At 38.8% G+C, this 21,503-nt stretch overlaps 1 protein-coding gene across 2 annotated transcripts in view; it reads left to right on the forward strand.

Annotated features, from left to right (window-relative positions):
- The window catches only part of ppm1h (protein phosphatase, Mg2+/Mn2+ dependent, 1H), a 293,957-nt gene that overhangs the window by 205,535 nt on the left and 66,919 nt on the right, over positions 1–21,503 (forward strand). For both annotated transcript variants that reach the window (XM_039760843.1, XM_039760844.1), the window contains exon 5: positions 9,474–9,558. In XM_039760843.1, the coding sequence (XP_039616777.1) occupies positions 9,474–9,558 (85 nt within the window). The remainder of the gene's footprint in view (positions 1–9,473; positions 9,559–21,503) is intronic.

The following is a 21,503-nucleotide window of genomic DNA, read 5'->3' on the forward strand; positions in this document are numbered from 1 at the left end:
ATAATATTGTAGCAGATTCATGTTGCACACATTGCTCTGGAATTTTAACTTCAGGTTTGCTGAATTTCTGCCTTCCAAATGCAATAGTTGGTGTATAAAATGTATATTTTACTTTATACATGTAATTAGCCAACATCATCATTCAGTTGCATTTTGCACATGGAGAAATGCTCCCTGTATTCAGGGGATGCATCACTAGAACTTTTAAACTTATGAAAATTATTTTCACAATGAGCTAAGACATGCAGATTATGTGATTTGGTGTTGCTAAGTTGACCTTAGCAAGTGTGTTTGTGGTTCTTCACCCTGTGTTGTGTCTGTCTTGTTTGGCCCACAACCCTGCCTTGGATAAACAAGTTAGGAAGACTGATGCATATATTGATGGGAAAATGAATTACATGTTCAGCAAACATTTATTAGATGGATATATAGGCATTTTACTGAAACTCTTTAAATAAATAAATATAGAGATATCAGGGAGTGGATATAGAGGTGGTGCTCTCCTACAAGGGGTCCACATCAATGGCAGGATGGAGTGGTCTCCTAACATGGTAGTGCAACATAAGAAAAGACAGAGCAGGCTCTTTTTTTTTATACAGTAGGTGATTTTAAGAAAAAAGGTGTGAACACAACTTCCACAGTACTAATTACATTTGGAAAACACACATTTCAGAACCAATAAGCCTAACAGTTTTCAAGCTGACCCTTCACCCTCACCTGTATCCCAGCAGGCACACTATACTGAAAATTGAGCTGCACTTCAATGTAGCGATTAATTCAGTCTCTGTGCTAGTTAAGGCCCAGAGGTTTTATTCATTCACAGGGATGTTGCTTTCCCGCTGAGGTATATTCATGGTAGTAGTATTTTAATGTCCCTGAGGGATTAATAAAAAGGAGCCAGGAAGTCTCAACCCTCTAACATCACCAACAGATTCTGGAACGAAACTGCCTTCTGCATGTTGGCTTCTCTCAGCTGTTGTCAACATAACATTAAAATGAAAAAAATAAAATGAAAGAGGAAAACATAAGAATTTTCAAATATGGCAGTATCTATGTTACCTATTTTCTTGTAGTCATAAACTCATCTGATGCACAATAAAGGATGTCCTGGTTTTGGAAAATGGAATGAATTATATTAAATGGTGAAATACAAGTGAAACTTAAAGCACAGAAAAATAAGCACAGATTATACAAAGCTCTAGCTTTACCACTGAGCTTGGCTATTATAGTTCTTATACCTTTTTCTATCAAGTGGGGTGACCTGTCAAAACAATGTGTTTCTACCTTTTTTTTTCTCCTTCTTGGTCTTTGTCCTTCTTCTTTTAGCCATTGAGCCTTAGCAACATTTGATCTTGAGACTCAATTAAATCATTGTACTGGTCACTCTAGAGCAATGCTTATCAAAGTATGGTCCAGGAAAAATCTATGGTCCCAAGGTGATAAAACCTCTGCCTAAAGAAAGCGACATTTACTCATTTGCTCAAATTGCACATTAAAGTATTAGTCCAGTAGGTCTTTCTTTCTTTCTTTCTTTCTTTCTTTCTTTCTTTCTTTCTTTCTTTCTTTCTTTCAGGCTGTTGCCTAAACGTAAAACTGATAGTGCTGTCAGGATATTAAACAGATATCCTGGTGCGCTTCTCCCAACATTCTTGAGGATGATGACAACTTTTACTTCTATTTCACTCCTTCTATCTCTACTTCTGTTCGCTTCCTAGCAATCAACCCAATGCTTGACACTTCTTCAAACTCACAGTCTCTCTTAATCCAACTAGTCTCATACACTCTGCAGTACAGTCTTTTATGTTCACCTTGCAGTCCCTTAATTTCATGTGGCAAGTGATTCGCACTTCTTCTGCTTCATCAGTTCTCTCAAAGTACCAGTTGCTACAATCTCTTCATCACCAAGGGATGGATGGGTGGATGTATATATATATATAGATAGACAGATAGATATTATTATAATTAATATTATATTATTTTTGTATCTTGAACTTTTGTAAAGTTTTAATTTCCTTCTGTGGACAAATAATATCTATCTATCTATCTATCTATCTATCTATCTATCTATCTATCTATCTATCTATCTATCTATCTATCTATCTATTATATAATAAAACTCTATTTTATAATAAAACAGTAAGGTCTGTGTGTCCCGGCCCACAACAGTCTGATTGGTCAGTTTAGCTTTGGTGTGATTGGTCAGTTTGGCTTTGGTGACACGAAAAAGAGGAGGTTTAAAGATTAGACACACAATGAGGAGAAACAACTTGGGAGTCACCTTCAAAGACAGCAAGTATAAAAGTGGACAGAATGTGAGAATGGGACCTCAAAAATAGTGACAGAGTTTTAGAAGCAGGCTTTATAGGAACCTGGTGAAGAAACATTTACACACCTGCAAATACCAAGGATAATAACTGGAAGTACACATAGGGCAAGAGATAGCAAATATTTTTAAATTATTCTGTTAGCTATTTTCAACAGGTAATGTGGATAGTATTATATAATATAATAATCATCATAAACAAACAACAACCCCTCAAACATACATAAGAACGTCTGGCTTGGAGCTGCTGCTGCTGTTGTTAATAACAGTAAGATGATAACCTGTCCAGATGTACCACAGGTTTTACACTAAAGGTTTCAACATTTGAATACAGCAGATCCAGCTTGCTGTGTCCACAAAAAGTACATGCCATAAAAAGTCTGTTCCATCCAAAGTTGCTTGGTTGAAGACACCAGCATTCAGAATGATGCATCTTTAAATTGTCCATAATGGAGTGAATCATATCTATTACTGAGTTTAAAAATAAGCATCAACAGGATGATGCAAAGCTCCTCCTAATCAGTAATGTGGATAAATTCACACTGCTTTTCAATCTAAATTTATCCACACATTTTAGCTTTAATTGTAATGTGTTTGCTTTTTTTTAGTGTATCATTACATTTATTTACATTACATTTTATCTGCCATAAATCCGTCCAAACATGTATGTACCTCTGTAACAATTAGCTGATTCTACATTATCTGCTGTTTCCTTATATTATTACTAAACAGACATTAAGGAATGATTGGACACTAAGATAAAACGTGTTCCAAGAACTATTCATTCTGATTTTGGTATAAAGCTAATAAAAGCTTCTACCAAGAAAATGTCCAATCAGAATATTTTTACATGCATTATTTATCTTATGCCAGTTAACAGTTTTTGTTTAGTTTTCATTTCAAATTCACATTTGATTAGTTGTATTTGAGCTGGGAAATGTGCATACTCATTTTCAGATTAAAGAGAGCCAAAAACTAATAATCAGCTTAGTTATTGAGGTTTGTAAAGCAAATAGAACTATACAGTTGGCCTGCCTTATCTATGGGTTTGGCATCTGTCGTTTTGACCCAACGTGTTTCAAATTTATTTAAATAAAAAAAAAATCCAGAGTATTAATTCTCACCTGCAACATTCCAGCTAAATACACACAAGAAACAATATGCACAAGCTGATGCTGCTGATGCACTGTGTTCCCTAGCCCAGCCAACCCTCAGTCCCACTATATCAGCCCTTGCATTCACATTCAAAAGAAGTTAACTAGCAGCAAAAACAAGCCACTAATTAAGAAAAGGGTTAGAATGAAAACCTGCAACCACTGGGGCCCTCCAGGACTGCAGCTGGAGACCTTTTGTCTAACTGCTTATTGCATGATCCACTTTTTTGTTAGGTTCACCTGACAAAGAAATGGAAACTGCTCAAAAGCTTGTAACTAGAGAATATGTGTTTTGTTTTTCCAGATATAGCGGGAAATATGTAGAGTAAAATATTTACAGTTTGATATCTTCTTGTTGCTTAATAGAATATTGTTCCACAAGCCTTGAGTATCTTCCAGTAACTTTTTGGCAAATGTCAGTCTTTTTCATAATGATTAGTGCTTCCCATCTTGCTACTCTCCTAAGAATTTGTTATACGTAGTAGAACCAGAAATATCGACTTTATCCATAAAGGGAGTGAGATGCAGTCTTGTTGTGATTTTAGAAACATTCATTACAACTCCACAGATGTTTAAATTAGTTTGGTAAATTGCTACCTTGATAGCAATGCATCCTCTCAGCTTAATTTATTTTATACTACTTCAATTTACTTTGGTTTAATAAAGTGATATGTCTTAATTAGTTTATTACTGCACAATTAAATAGGTATGCATGTGTATCCAGCATGTATACACCAATCAGCCACATCCTTAAAACCGTCTGCCTAATATTGTGTAGCTCCCCCTCTTGCCATCACAACAGCTCAGACCCATTAAGGTATGGACTCCATAAGACCTATGAAGATTTTCACTGGTATCTGGAACCAAGACATTAGCAGCAGATCTTTCACGTCCTATAAGTTGTGAGTTGCCTCTAAGGATTGAACTTGATTTTCCAGTACATCCCACAGATGATCGATCATATTGAGAGATCTGTGAAATTTGGAGGTTACGTCAATACTCTTTTGTCATGTTCCTCAACCCATTCTTGAATATTTTTTTTGTGTTGCAAGGCACATTATCCTGCTGAAATAGGTCATTGCATCAGGGAATACTGTTGCCATGAAGCAGTGTAAGTGGTTTGCAGAAACCTTAAGGCAGGTGGTACGTGCCAAAGTAATATTGACATGAATGCCAGGACCCAATGTTTCTCAGCAGAACATTGCCCAGAGTAAAACACTGCCTCTGCTGGCTTACCTTCTTCTCATAGTGCTTCCTGCTGCCATATCTCCCCAGGCAAATGATGTAAATGCACTAAGCCTAATGATGTAAAAGAAAACATGATTCATCAGAACAGACCACTTTCTGCTACTGCTTCTTGGTTGATTTCTGATGCTCACATGCCCATTGTTGAACTGGCACTCTGACCGATTTGCAGCTACGCAGACACATCTGCAAAACCCTATGATGCACTGTGTGCTCTGACACCTTTCTCTCATAGTCAACATTTAAGTTTTTCAACACTTTGTGCTACAGCAGATCTTCTGAGGGATCGGAGCAGACAGACTAGCCTTTCTTCACCACTTGAATCAATGAATCTTGGCCACCCATGATCCTGTTACTGGTTCACTTCTTGTCTTTCCTTGGATCAGTTTTAAAAGGTAGTAACCACTACATGCTGGGAACACCCAACAAGATGTGCCATTTTGGAAATGTTGTGACCCAGCCATCTTGCCAGCACTTTTTTGCCCAAATCAGAGTTGCTTCCAACAAACACATCACCTTCAAGAACTGTTTACTTGCTGTCTAATATATCCTAACCCTTGACAGGTACCCTTGTAAGGAGATAATTGATGTTATTCACTTCACCTGTCAGTGGTTTTAATCATATGTCTGATCAATGCATATACAGTATACAGTATTACATGATTTCTCTAAATGAAAAGTGTAATATTAAGATACTTCATATTTAATATATACTGTATTAAAATGACATAAAATGAATTACGGTGACCCTGTGGTTAGGATATAGCAGGTTGGATAATGGATGGATAAAATGAATTATGGGTATCTGATATGTCTGTTTCAAGATGTGTTAATTTATTTTTAGATATCTCAAATACATTTCAAATACATCATGTCTTAAAATTACCCCCTTTTAAACTCCGTGTGTGTGTGTCTTTGTTGGTACTGAATATGCTTCTAAATTCTATCTTTTTTATTTTTATTTTTAATTTCCACTGTTTCAAAATGTTTTAATCTGTGTTGAGAGGTTTTGGATTGTATAAATTGCCTAGTTTTCTGAAGGTTACTTCTTGACATTGGATTTCTCAAATATTATAAAATCTAAAATGCACATAACCACCTTATGGTAAAAGCAAGTGGAAATTAAAGGGTGTGCTTATTTATTTTTGGTCATCTTCAATGACGCAAGCACATGGCCTGCCTGCAGTGCTGGTACTCAAGCTTTATCTATTCTTTCATTCATTCCCCCAATCATATAATACTCATATACTGTATTCATTATTTTTTTTTCTAGAATTCTTTTTACTTGCTCTCTCTTTTGTTCAGCAATCGTTCTAATAATGCATTTTATGTTTTGCAAAAACATATCATTTCAGATCATGTCTAGTGAGGGGCTTGTTGGAGTAGAGCAAGACATTCTGTTATTTGCCATGCAGGACACATTAGAATTTGAAGAGTTCCTACCTTAGCTACAGTCTGGTCATTGCAGAGTTAATATTTTGTGGCTGTCCTCTGTATCGTGTTTCCATTTGGCATGAAAAAATATCAGGGTTAGGCTAGGCAACAGACATTTACCTTGAATGACCCACTTCCCTGTTTTTATTTCACATCTTAAGACATTATAAATAATTTATGCTGCAATATTGTAATTGCAGCAACTTTCCCTTTAGGTTCTAACACTACAAGGCTTGTATTTGTTTAGCGCATTGCAAACAGAAAGAAATTTGTGAATTTAATTAAAGGTTCTCCAGACCAAAAGAATTATCTTTCCAGTTAAATATATATAATTTATGTGCCACAATTATTGTCTTAAGGCCTGTTCATGCTGCTTTAGTTTCAATTCATTTCACTTCAAATCCTAGCAGTATAATTTGGAAACACAATTGTACATTTTCTTTATTGTATATTGTTTCAAAATTTGACACTTTACCTGGTTTTCTTTGAAAAAATGAGTGTGTTATATTTACATTTTGCTGTTACTAAAGTTTGAATCTTTTCGGTTTGCTGAAAATGATACTTGTAGCAGTAGTATTGTCACAAATACAGTGAAATACAGTGGAATCCTTACTTGTGTTCCCAAAAAACTTGTAACACATCATCACTCTCCAACACCATGTATAAAATAAGAGTCATTTCCTAATTCAGTGTTGTGGCCAAAGCCAGACTAAACTATAATATAATTGTGGAATTGAAACCACTCAGTTTTCCAAAGACATAAGCTAGCAGTTTTAAATTGACAGCGCTCAAGCAAGACATTCTGTTCTATCTCAGCAAGATATGGAGAGATTTTATGAAAAGGTCTGGAATATAGAGACATGGTTTGAATACCAAAAAGTCAAGCCAGTCTTTTGCCAATCCTGATCACTATAAAAATCAAAGTTCATAACACACCAAGGTCAAGTCAGGTTGGGGAGCATGCACCAGTAAAGCGCATTGCCGCACCCAACACACAACGAAACACCTTAGCATCCAGATGGGCAACCTCCCCCCGGCTGAAACATGGTCCAGTCCCACCCTCCGGAAAATACCATCTACAGGTCAAATTCCGTTATAACGGACTCCCCAGGGACCTAAAAAATATTTCGTTATAACGAAAATTTCGTTGTAATAAGATTCTGTATTTGTTACTATAGTGCTTTCTTTAACTTGCGCCCAGGCGTTTGCAATCATTTCAATAGCTTCTTTTGAGTTCATTTTAATCTCCTCCTGCCTACAAGTTATGCTGATGAGAATTTTTCTCAGCATTTCCTTGTGATAATACACTTTCCCGAATTGCGATTGCAGCGTCTGTGGAAGATTGTTTGTCCATTGCCAGGGAAGGGGAAAAACAGGCTCTTAGCGCTGCAGTGAAGTGACACAGAAGCAAATCATAAAATATCGCGGTTGCGCTATAAGTCCCTGTCTTGCACCCCAAATTCCAAATTCACTGGCAACGTCTTTTTTTTTTTTTGCTGCAATTGAGAACTGCAAAAATTTAGTTTTTTTCTAATATGAACTGTTAGCGTTTTTTCGTGTCTGCCATTTCTATAGGAGGGTGACAATGAGTTAAATTCCAATGGATGTTTTTTAAATGTTGACAAGCAATAAGCAAAAGGTATCACTGAAAACCGCAGGAAACAAAAAGGGCAACAAAAAAAAAAACAGTACAAGGAAAGTTCAAAGAAAGAAAAAAAAATTACAATGTTTCTGTTTGGGGATCATTGTGCACAACTGAGCTGCGGCCACAGAGCTAGCTGCTCAGCGGATGATTCATTCAGGCATTTCATTGTAATGAAAGTATCTGCTGAATGTACTTCATAGTAACAAGATTTCTATAGACTCGCGTCATATGGGGAAACTATCGGGACCATAAAAATACTTCGTTGTAATGAAAATTTATTTATAAAGATATTCGTTATAACGGAATTTGACCTGTATCTGCCATAGCCAGGTATTTTGTGGAGGTCCCCTTTGCCTGGTCCACCCGCTGAGGATCCTGTGAGGCAGATTACCCTCGGGGAATCATGTTGCATGGCCATAGTACTGTAATAGACTTTCTCTCACAATGCAGGTAATGTACCTCATTCAGGATTCCATGAGCACCTGATCATTCAACACAAAATGAAACCAGCGGTACCCAAGGATTCTCCAAAAGAGACACAGTACTGAAGCAGTCCAGTCTTCGTCTCAGGTTACTGAATAATGTACATGTCTTGCAACCATATAGCAAAACAGGAAGCACCAGGACACTAAAGACTTGGACCTTCGTCCTTTTGCACAGATATCAGGAGGGCCATACACCCCTTTTCAGTGACTCCATGACCCCCCATGCTCTCCCAATCCATCTACTGACTTCATCGGAAGAGTCTCCAGAGACATAAATGAGTGAAAGTCATTGGGAGCCTCTTCCATGGAAGAGTCAATCTGGTCAGGCCTGTTGGGGATCAGAACTGGTTTGGTACTGAGGTGTTGCAGGTCCCAGTTTGAGGCGGCCCATCCGGGCACATGATACTTGTCTCTCCGATGACACCAAGCAGAGGATTAAAAAAACAAGAAGTATAAAAACAAAAGTAATTGTTTTAAAAAGGGTTAAGTTTATTCAATCTCAGGTAAAGTGGGTTCTTACATGGCAATTTAAATACCATCAGTCATTATGACATCAGAGGTAGTGCTCTCCCAGAAGTTCACAGAATTGCAACAGGAAGCATTGAATTTAGAAAATTATGACACCCATGCAATGCAAGATGACTTTGTGATATAATAAAAACAAAAAATAAACTTAATCAAATAAAGAGAAAAAGAAAATAACATGATATAGATATTTCTAAAGACTGTAGGAAAGGAATAATACCTGTATATATACAAAGTCATAAATCATGACAGAGTTATGTCTGTTTTTGTTCAAAGAAAACCAAGTATCATTTTCAACATCCATTGGCAAAAATGGTTAAGCAGTTGTTTAAGCTCATCTTTTGTGTGATCATTATCAATTGTCACAATGTTAGTTAGGTTGACTAAATGGTAAAGAGAATGGCCTCCTTTACACAAACACTTAGTTAATTATTAATTTTATCATTATGATAAGTATACTATGGCAAAAAGTATTGTGAAATGGTGTGTTCTGGGAAAGGTATTATATGAAATATGATGGATTAATTGCTGACAGGAGCAAGTTTAATGCTCTATAGTAGTGGAGCGTGGTATGGTCGAAGATTCAACCATATGTAATGCTATTCCATATTAAACACTGGAGATTTACCTGACAGCTTGTTTTTCTATTGTTATTATTCCAGGGCTATCATAATTCGAAATGGAGAAGTAATACCGATGTCATCAGAGTTTACTCCTGAAAGAGAAAGACAGCGACTACAGTTTCTGGTATGTGTAAAGTTTTTATTATTATTTTTTACATTTGTGTTCACAAGAAAATACAATAATATACATTATTTTTATTATTATAAAAACATATTCATATTAATTCAAAGAAACATTGAAACAAGTCATAGACTATCAGAAATATTTTAGTGAATTCATGTTATGCAGTATTTTTTCAGTGTTAAGCATCATGACCTTAAAATTCTACTAAGTAATTCTAAGAAATGGATCAAAATTTGTTTAGACTTTCACATTGTACCTATGCCTGCATAGGTTTTCACCCCACATCCTATAGACATGAAGTTAACCTAACTGCCAGTTCTTCTTCTTCTTTCGGCTGCTCCTGTTAGGGGTTGCCACAGCAGATCATCTGCTTCCATATCATCCTGTCTTCTGCATCTTGCTCTGTTACACCCACCACCTGCATGTCCTCTCTCACCACATCCATAAACCTTCTCTTAGGCCTTTCTCTTTTCCTCTTGCCTGGCAGCTCTATTGTTAACATCCTTTTCCCAAAACACTCAACATTTCTCCTCTGCACATGTCCAAACCAATGCAATCTCGCCTCTATGACTTTGTCTCCCAACCGTCCATCTTGAACTGACCCTATAATGTACACATTTTTAATCCTGTCCATCCTCATCACACACAATGCAAATCTTAACATCTTTAACTCTGCCACCTCCAGCTCTGTCTCCAGCTCCAGTGCCACCATCTCCAACCCATAAAACATAGCTGGACTCACTACAGTCCTGTAGACCTTCCCTTTCACTCTTGTTGATATTCGTCTGTCACAAATCACTCATAACACTCTTCTCCATCCATTCCACCCTGCCTGCACTCTCTTTTTCACCTCTCTTCCACAATCCCCATTACTCTGAAATGTTGATCCCAAACATTTAAACTCATACACTTTCACCAACTCTATTCCCTTCATCCTCACTATTCCTCTTACCCCCCTCTCATTCACACACGTATTCTGTCTTGTTCTTACTGACCTTCATTCCTCTCCTCTCCAGAGGATATCTCTACCTCTCCACAGTTTCGTTGACTTGCTCCCTACTCTTGCTACAGATCACAATGTCATCAGCAAACATCATAGTCTATGGGAACTCCTGTCTAATCTTGTCTGTCAACCTGTCCATCACCATTGCAAATAAGAAAGGGCTCAGAGCCGATCCCTGATGTAATCTCACCACCACGTTGAATGCATCTGTCACTTCTACTGCAGTTCTCACCACTGTCACACTTCCCTTGTACATACCCTGTACAACTCCAACATACTTCTCTGCCACTCCCGACTTCCTCATACAATACCATAACTCCTCTCAAGGCACCCTGTCATATGCCTTCTCCAGGTCTACAAAGACGCAATACAACTCCTTCTGGCCTTCTCTATACTTTTCTATCAACACCCTCAGAGCAAACATTGCATCTGTGGTGCTCTTTCCTGGCATGAAACCATATTTCTGCTCACTAATCATCTCCCTTCTTAACCTAGCTTCCACCAATCTTTCCCGTAACTTAATGCTGTGGCTCATCAGTTTTATCCCCCTGCAGTTACTACAGCGCTGCACATCCCCCTTATTCTTAAAAATAGGTACCAGTACACTTCTTCTCCACTCCTCAGGCATCCTCTCACTTTCCAAGATTCCATTAAACAATCTGGTTAAAAACTCCACTGCCATCTCTCCTAAACACCTCCATGCTTCCACAGGTATATCATCTGGACCAACGGCTTTTCCATTCTTCATCCTTTTCATAGCTGCCTTTACTTCCTCCTTGCTAATTTGTTGCACTTCCTGATTTACTATCTCCACATCATCTAACCTCTCTCTCTCATTCTCTTCATTCATCAGCCTCTCAAAGTACTCTTTTCATCTGCCCCTCACTTGTGAATATGTTTCCATCTTTATCCTTTATCACCCTAACCTGCTGCACATCTTTCCCAGCTCAGTCCCTCTCTCTAGTCAATCGGTACAGGTCCTTTTCTCCCTCCTTAGTATCCAGCCTCTCATACAACTCATCATACACCTTTTCTTTAGCCTTCACCACCTCTCTCTTCACCTTGCACCTTATCTCCTTGTACTCTTGTCTTTCTTTCTTTCTTTCTTTCTTTCTTTCTGCATCTCTCTGACTATCCCACTTCTTCTTCGCCATCCTCTTCCTTTGAATACTCTCCTATGTTTCCCCATTCCACCACCAGGTTTCCTTTTCCTCCTTCCTCTGTCCAGATGTCACGCCAAGCACCCTTCTTGCTGTCACCCTTACTACTTCTGTTGCAGTTGCCCAGCTGTCTGGCAACTCTTCACTGCCACTCAGTGCCTGTCTTATCTTCTTTCTAAACTCAAGATAGATAGATAGATGGTAGATAGATACTTGGTACTTAATACCAAGGGGAAATTGACATACTCTAGCAGCAGCATACTGATAAACCTTACAGTCTTCCTTTTTCAACTTCAACCATTTGATCCACTTGATCCTTTGCTCTGCCCTCCCTCTCCTCATCTTCTTCTTGATCTCCAGCGTCATCCTACAGACCACCATCCTATGCTGCCTAACTACACTTTCTCCTGCCAACTTTGCAGTCTTTAATCTCCTTCAGATTGACTCTTCTGCATAGATTATAATCTACCTGTGTGCAGCTTCCTCCAGTCTTGTATATTGCCCTATGTTTCTCCCTCTTCATACAACACGTATTCACCACAGCCATGTCCATCCTTTTGGCAAAATCTACTATCCTCTGACCTTCTTCATTCCTTTCCTTGACACCATACCTACCCATCACCTCCTCTGTTTCCTTCACCAACATTTCCATTGAAATCTGTTGCAATCACCACTTTCTGTCCCTTGGGTACACTGTCCATCACCTCATCCAACTCTCTCCAGAAATCTTCTTTCTCATCCATCGAACACCCAACTTGTGGGGCATATGCACTAACAACATTCATCATCACACCTTTAGTTTCCATCTTCATAAACATTACTCTGTCTGATGCATCTTTCACCTCCAAACCATTCTTGACATACTGTTCCTTTAGCATAATCCCTACCCCATTTCTCACCCATCCACACCATGATAGAACAATTTGAATCCACCTCCTATCCACTTGGCCTTACTCCTCTTCTATTTAGTCTATTGCATGCACAATATATCAACCTTCATTCTTTCCATCATATTGGCTAACTCTCTTCTCTTACTAGTCATACTGCCAGTGGCAACATTTAAAGTTCCTACCATCAGTTCCATTCTCTTTACCTTTCTCTTGTCCTTCTACCTCCTGTCACGTCTCCCCTCTCTTCTTCTCCTTCTTCGGCTAACAGTAGCCTAATTTCCGCCAGCACCCTGTTGGCTAACAGTACTGGTGGCGGTCATTTTTAACCCGGGCCTAAACAGATCTTGTATGGAAAATTGTATCGTCAACCACATATTGAAAATTTGTATTGCTGTCTGCATATTGTATCGTTGTCCACATATAAGCTAATTGCCAGTTCTAAGTTCTTTTTATACAGAGTGGGGCATAAAGATCTCCCACAATTTGAGGAAGAACTGTGCGTGCTGTAGTTGGAGTAGAGTGGTGGGGTAGGTCTCAGTATATTACGCTTTACCTTTTTCAGTACCTACAATATCATGAATTGGACCGGTGAACATAAGGGCTTTGTTGTTCAAGCAAATTATGAGAACAGTCGTTCTGTGATAGTGACACAGAGAGTGTTCCGTACACGCTTCATGTTCAGTCGAAATGCATCTGTACCAGATCGGAAAACGATTTTGCTATGGATTTCTAACCTTCGGGCAGCTGGGTCCACACTGAAAAGAAAATCACCTGGCAGACCTAGGATCAGTAGAATGGCAGAAATTGTGGAAGCAGTAAGAGCATCCATTCAGCAATTGCCAAGGCATTCCTCTTGTAAGCATACCATGGCACTGGGGATATCAAGTCAGAGTTTGAGGAGGATTCTGCATGCCAATTTAAAACTGCATCCTTACAAAATGATGTTGGCTCATGAATTAACTGAGAAAAAACCCTAAGTGTGGAAATTCTTGAACAGGTTCCCACTGCAGCTGTTCTGAGTAGCAATGAGACTCACTTCCATATCAGTGGAGCCATAAACAAGCAGAACATAATCCTCACAAACTCCACGAATGACCTCTCTACTCTCCTCGTGTAACTGCTTGGTGTGCAGTTGCTGTCTTTGGTGTGATCAGCCGATACTTTTTTGAGGAAAGCGGTGCAGCAGTAACTGTGACCTCCGACTGGTACGCTGAAATGTCGGGGACCTTTCTGCGCCCTAAACTGGACGATGTGAATACAGAACATGTGTGGTTTCAACAGGATGGGGCCACAGCTCATACAGCACAACGTTCCCTCGAAGTGTTGAGGGAAATGTTCCCTGGGCTTTTGATCTCTTTAAGGGGAGATGTGGGGTGCCCAGCACAGTCACCAGATTTAAGCCCATGTGACTTTTTCCTTTGTTTGAGTGTTGGAGAACTTCCGGGAACGTCTTCAGCAATGTATTAACAACAACGGCCACCATTTGTCTGATACAATTTTTATAAAAAAAATTAAAACAAAACTGTTTTTATGTACTTTTCAGAAATATATACAATTTTTTTTTAGATAGCTTTGTTTATTCCCCTTCAAAATGTGGGAGATCTTTATGCCCTACCCTGTATAAGAGGGTGTGGTTATGTGCATGACTGTCCCCTGAAATGATGCTGCTCTATCCAAGGCTGATTCTTGCCTTGTGTTTAGTGCTGATAGTTCATGCGCTGGCTCCATGTAAGTGAAACAGCAGATGGATAGACTGATATTTTTAGGCTTGTCTTTTTGAAGTTTGAAGTATAAGGTCTTCCTAAAGCATAGTACTATATGTCAATATACTAAAAATACTGTATACTAAATATTGTATACTGTATTCAGATAACTGGAAAATCAAAGAGCTGCATAAGTTGTCTTAGTAGGCTATACTGTAGGTCAAACAGCTGTAATATGCCTTGGCATAGATTCTACAAATACCAGCAACTAGGTTATAGAATTCAGAGAACATTGAGTTTCCATCTTAATGTTCATTACAGAATTAATCAATAAATAAAAAAACTCTTTCATGTGTACATGTTCTTATTAACCTGTAAAGCCTAGAAATTAGAAATTCTGTCTAAATCTGATCCAAACTTTCCCCTTTACTGTCTATATTATATATGGGTAATTTTCAGAATAATCAATAAATTAGCAAGTACTTATTACCAAGACAGTTTCTGTGTTTTTTGATCATGATTTTAGAAGTGCCTTAAACAGTATTAGACTGAATGAGACATTGCCATCATGGACAATTTAGGATAGTAATGCTTCATCATAGGATCATTCAAAAATCTTTGGTATTTTTTGTGAGATGAGATGAGCATCCAGAGCGACTTTAGCGAGATAAAAAAATCATGAATTGTTGGTTTATTAAATAAATAAACATAAGGGAGAAATGAAGAAAGTGAGGACCTAAAAGCAGGCGATCTACAAAGTCAACACAACAACCTCATCCATTTGTCTATGTCAGCTTAGCACCAAACACTTCTTCCCCTCACCTTACTTTCTATTTGAATTCTGTCCTATCTTTATCTGCCAGTGAGTCTGCCAACTTTAGATTTAAAGCATCTTCAGGTCCATTTTTTGTTTTAAAACATCATTCCAGAGTCACTTTCAGTCCAGCCTAGGAAGCATATTTGAAGACAGAAGGGACCTTATTTCTAATGTAGAGATATCAGGCAATGGCTCCCATTCATGGTCTCTCTGAATGCTTGAGTTTTCACTTAATTTAAAGGGAGATAGTTCTCAAAGGTAACTTTCCTGGTGCTTGTCCACTTAAAGCCTCTCACCCAGCTTGTGTTGTACTCCTTATTGCAGTCCCTTGTGGTCTCATTTTCTCCCTCTCCCTTCAGGTGGGACAGGCATTCCTGGCAACTACCAGGGTCTATAGAGAAACATAGAGACAAAGAGAGACAGAGGGCAAGGAGAGGGGAAAAAGGGAATGTTTTGGGCTACTGTGGTTGACATGTGGATGAGCCATTTCATCTAATAGTCAGAGATAATAGCCTGCATATTTAGGCCCCTGCGGTGGGCTGGCGCCCTGCCTGGGGTTTGCTTCCTGCCTTGCACCCTGTGTGGGTTGGGATTGGCTCCAGCAGACCCCCGTGACCCTATAGTTAGGATATAGCAGGTTGGATAATGGATGGATAGATGTTTAGGCCCAGAGAAGCTGCAGGCTTTGCTGTATTGTTTGTTTTATTTGGTAAATTGAGTTCTCCCCTTTTGTTCATCCTTGATGTTCAATTACTTAGTGAATGAGAATGTTTTGCATAGTTGGCCCTCCTTGGTGCTATTCTGAATAGAAGGTTCCAAAATAGAGTACTCCTTCTCTGTATTGTATATTGTCCTATCTCTTTTGATCTTCTAGTGCGTATGTTGTATGGCAGTATTTTTTCTTTAACTAATTGCATATGTATTCTGAATATCTCCAGAAAAAAGCATCTTGTTAGAAATTCAAAAACTGCTGTGAAATAATAGATACACAGACAGACAGACTGGCTGACAGACTAAACTATTCACCTGATTGCTGGTAATTCAAAATGACAGCTTGTATACTTATTAAAAAGACTACAATAAACTACAGGGTGACACAGAAAAACTGGAACTTTTGAAATGCGTAGTGGCAGCCATGTACAGTTGGCAGCACTGCGGAACAGGGACCGTGAGCTGTAAACAATCTCGCCATGTAGTAATTTAGTAATCAATTGCAAGACAATCAATGGCAGCTGTGCGAGAATAGTTCGGTAACCGTGTCATCTCAAGATTCGGTGACATTCCCTGGCCCTCAAGATCACCGGATTTGCCCGTTTGTGATTTTTTCTTGTGGCACTACCTTAAGAGTCGGGTCTACACAACTCGGCCAAGGCCAGTGAATGAATTGAAACAAAGAACTCAAGACGAAATTCGTGATATCCCAGCTGAGATGTTGCAGCGATCAATGGGGAACCTCAACAACAGATTGGAAGAATGCATATGTACAGGAGGATGCCATCTACAGGACGTAATTTTCAGGCATTGATAATTTGGATTAGTGTATCTTAAAAGGCAACTTGTAGTGGTTTAATTGCTGTCAATAATTTTTTTTTGTTGGATTTCTTCTATTTTTGTTGGGTTTTTCAAAAGTTCCCATTTTTCTGTGTCATCCTGTATAACAAAGCCCATTTGTTCCCATACACTGATCATCACAATAGGTCACCAGTACACACCAGTGACGAGTAAACTCTTGGGTATAGCTTAACATTTTTAATATAAGTACACCAAAACACCATCAACCTGCAAGAAACACTGAATAATTAGAATTCAGTTCATTTAAACGTACAGCACATGTAATGTACATGGCACAGCATTACATCAGTAAATTCATAAATACAATCTTAAGCGATTCACATTAAAACTCATTTTTCATCACTTCCACAGTACACAGTACATTTAACAGTCTATTAGTTCAATAGGATTTTGCAAGCACTTAAAAGATGTTTAAAAAAAATTGACTGTGTCTTTGCTCCTCTACTATAATTTAAGTCACAGTATCCTAGTGTCATACTGCAGTATGAGTTAATAATGGAGCAGCACAAGTCCCAGAAGACCAGCAATTCTCTGGCGTCTACCCTTGCGTACTGGAGACTGTGCACTCATTAACCTTTAACTGAACAGTGGCATGGCTTTACATAAGTTACTGTTTCCTGGCTATGGCATCTTCCTCTCACAGGAAAAATCTAACCATTAAAATAAACAGAACAAAATCTAATTATAAAAATAAACAGATAAATGCCTCAGATACCAAAACAGATTGCATTTAATGACAATGACAAAACCTTTAAAAGATAAGCAGAGTGTGTTAAATTAAGAAACAATTATAAATCAGCAATCAATTAATCCATGACACGTGCCAAACCTCTATTCATTGAAGAGCCCAGTCAACAGACAAAATGAACAATTTTGGTGATGAACTGAAATTACTACAAAACTGAACTGTGAAATGACTGGCAGGTGTCTGATGTCCTAAAGTACTGGATTTTATAATATACTGTAAACTACATTCATACCTTAATACCTTTGACATTTGTGCCTCTATAAAATGCTTCAGCTGTAAATGAACATAATATAATAACATTCTCCAGCTTCCTTAATCCAATTTTGGGTCATGGGGCCATAGCCTATCCCAGTAGACACAAGTTCATCGCACACAAACACAGCCATACGCATACTCACACAAGGTCAGTTTCGAATCACCACTTCACCAATCGCCAAGGTCTTTTGGAAATGGGAGTTAAAGTAAGGTGCATATTTGTAGACATAAGGAGAATAAGCAAACTCCACACTGAAGTATTTGTGATTAATTTTCACTATGAATGACACTATATAAAATACAGGTTAATTGAAATATCTTTTGTACCTAAAGCCATCAAAGTATTTATTTAGGTTTGTAATCAAGTCATTGATTTTTTGTCTGCCCCATGATAGTGCTGAGAACACAATTACCCAAGTTCAGTACTAGTTTGGGGAGGTGTCAAGGTGGGCACAACATGTGGAATGATTCTCAGTTGCATTACAGTATTATGTAAATATAACAAGAAAATACTCCAGAACACACTGTGCTATTTCTTTAGTGTCTGCATTATTTTTAAATATTATTCATTCATCAGTTTACTAAGCATATGCTATCTTAACACGATGATCACAAGAAGTTGGAGACCTTCCCTGTGTGACCAAGTGGGAACACAAGAAGGATGCAAAGCAGTATTGGGGTGCCAACTGGGCAACACTGTTTAATCATAAATGAATAAAAAAAATTAAAGGAGATACAGTACTCTGTACTCGGACTATAGAGGCTTCAGTCTGCCCATGGGTATAGAGAGAGAAGAAGTGATTAGCATCAGTAGCCTCTCTCATCCCAAAGTGGTATCGTTTACCTTCTCAGAACCTAAAAGATGTACCTCCGGCGTGCATGAGTGACACCTGTAACCAACACTGAACAGGGTCTCAGTTCAACAGCAACATTTATTTCTGTAGTACATTTTCACATATAGGATGTAACTGAAAGTGCTTCACAAGATGTCAAAGAAATAGTTACTAGCAAAGAAAACTAATTAAAATTAGATAAGAATAATGTATAAATAACATACAAAAATAAATAATATACAATTACATAAAATACATATAAAATGTATATATATACACACACACACACACACACACACACATATATATATATATATATATATATATATATATATATATATATATATATATATATATATATACTTTGTATATATATTGCTCAAAAGAATTAAAGGAACACTTTTTAATCAGAGTATAGCATAAAGTCAATGAAACTTATGGGATATTAATCTGGTCAGTTAAGTAGCAGAGGGGGTTGTTAATCAGTTTCAGCTGCTGTGGTGTTAATGAAATTAACAACAGATGCACTAGAGGGCAACAATGAGATGACCCCCAAAGCAGGAATGGTTTAACAGGTGGAGGCCACTGACATTTTTCCCTCCTCATCTTTTCTGACTGTTTCTTCACTAGTTTTGCATTTGGCTACAGTCAGTGTCACTACTGGTAGCATGAGGCGATACCTGGACCCTACAGAGGTTGCACAGGTAGTCCAACTTCTCCAGGATGGCACATCAATACGTGTCATTGCCAGAGGTTTGCTGTGTCTCCCTGCACAGTCTCAAGGGCATGGAGGAGATTCTAGGAGACAAGCAGTTACTCTAGGAGAGCTGGAGAGGGCCATAGAAGGTCCATAACCCATCAGCAGGGCCAGTATCTGCTCCTTTGGGCAAGGAGAAACAGGATGAGCACTGCCAGAGCCCTACAAAATGACCTCCAGCAGGCCACTGGTGTGAATGTCTCTGACCAAACAACCAGAAAGACTTCATGAGGGTGACCCAAGGGCCCCATGTCCTCTAATGGGCCCTGAGCTCACTGCCTAACAGCATGCAGCTCGATTGGCATTCGCCATAGAATACCAGAATTGGCAGATGCACCACTGGTGCCCTGTGCTTTTTACAGATGAGAGCAGGTTCACCCTGAGCACGTGACAGAAGTGAAAGGGTCTGGAGAAGCCATGGAGAACATTATGCTGCCTGTTACATCATTCAGCATGAGCAGTTTGGTGGTGGGTTAATGATTGTCTGGGGAGGCATATCCATGGAGGGTCACACAGACCGCTACAGGCTTGACAAAGGCACCTTGGCTGCCATTAGGTATCAGGATGAAATCCTTGGACCCATTGTCAGACCCTATGCTGGTACAGTGGCTCCTGGTGCACGACAATTCCTGGCCTCATGTGGTGAGAGTATGCAGGCAGTTCCTGGAGGATGAAGGAATTGATACCATTGACTGGCCACCACACTTTCCTGACCTAAATCCAATAGAACACCTCTGGGACATTATGTTTTGGTCCATCCAATGCCACCAGGTTGCACCTCAGACTGTCCAGGAGCTCAGTGATGCCCTGGTCCAGATCTGGGAGGAGATCCCCACAACACCATCTGTCATCTCATTAGAAGCATGCACCGATGTTGTCAGGCATGTATACAAGAACACAGAGGCCATACAAAGTGCTGCGTACAATTTTGAGTTGCTGCAATTAAATTTTGGCAAAATGGACTAGCCTGCCACATAATTTTTCATTCTGATTTTTGGGGCGTCTTTGAATTCAGGGCTCTGTAAGTTGATCATTTTCATTTCCATCAAACGATGTGGCATCCTTTCGTTCCTAACACATTACCCAGTCTAAATCAGTATAGATATCCAGGAGGATTTCTTTTTCCCATTGAGATCTGATGTGTTTTCAAAGTGTTCCTTTAATTTTTTTGAGCAGTTTATATATATATATATATATATATATATATATATATATATACAGTAGACCCTTGCAAAGTCGCGGTTCAGAGTTTGCGGCCTCAGTCATTTGGGGATTTTTCCTTAATAATTGTTAGGGGAAACTGCAAATATCCTCCATCATTTTCATGGCTTTTTTCGTGACAATACTGTACTCTAGAGAGAACAGGAAGCAGCTGTAGAGAAAACCGCGACTTGGGATGGTGAAAGTAGCCAATAGAATTTGAAACTGCAATTCCCAGCTGTCCCTGCAGTGGCTCTGATTGGTCTTCTGCTGAGGGTGCTGGGGCTGTTGAGGTCAAAGGATGTCAGCGCGACTTTTAAAAAGTGGGTCGGTGACCAAAAGCAAAAACAAAAAAGTTTTTGTAATTTGTGTTTCAAGTTCCTGTCTGTCTGCCTTCTGTTGGGTTACCTGTACTTATTCATTTTGTCCTGGATCGTTTCGTGCATCTGGATTGTATGTCGTCTGCCTGTGTACATAAGGACTGCAAGTGGATTCATGGCCATCCTGCAAAGAAAGGAGTGCTCCTGAACCCATCCACCTGTCTTCACCATTTCAGGAACTACCGGTAGGACTATCTGTACATTCCCATTCAACGTGCAGATCTCTGGACTATCTATTTTCATTACATTTCATCCGTTGCCGTTTTTCATGAAATTTTTATGATTTATTGTGTGTTTTGTTTGTACTTTGTTGTATTTAATGTGTAATCGTCGTAAGGGGAACAGGGGTGGTATCGTTGTCTTCTTATTTCATTTGTTTTCAATACATTCTTTATTTGCTGTTTGATTACCGCTTTGCATTGTTTTTGTCTCTCAAGGCTGGGTGCGCCCATGGAATCTCCACCATAAAAATAAATAAATCACCGTCTTCTCGATTGCGGCTTCTCTACACTTACTTAAAAGCCTGAACAGCACCTGTCCTTTTTGGCTGATTGCTTTGTTTCTCTCTCCTCCCCCAGACATTCTCTGCTCCTGTTGAGGGTTGTGCTCCTCTATGATGTTTGTCTA

The sequence above is a fragment of the Polypterus senegalus genome, chromosome 8 (genome assembly GCF_016835505.1).
Source record: "Polypterus senegalus isolate Bchr_013 chromosome 8, ASM1683550v1, whole genome shotgun sequence".
NCBI lineage: Eukaryota > Metazoa > Chordata > Cladistia > Polypteriformes > Polypteridae > Polypterus > Polypterus senegalus.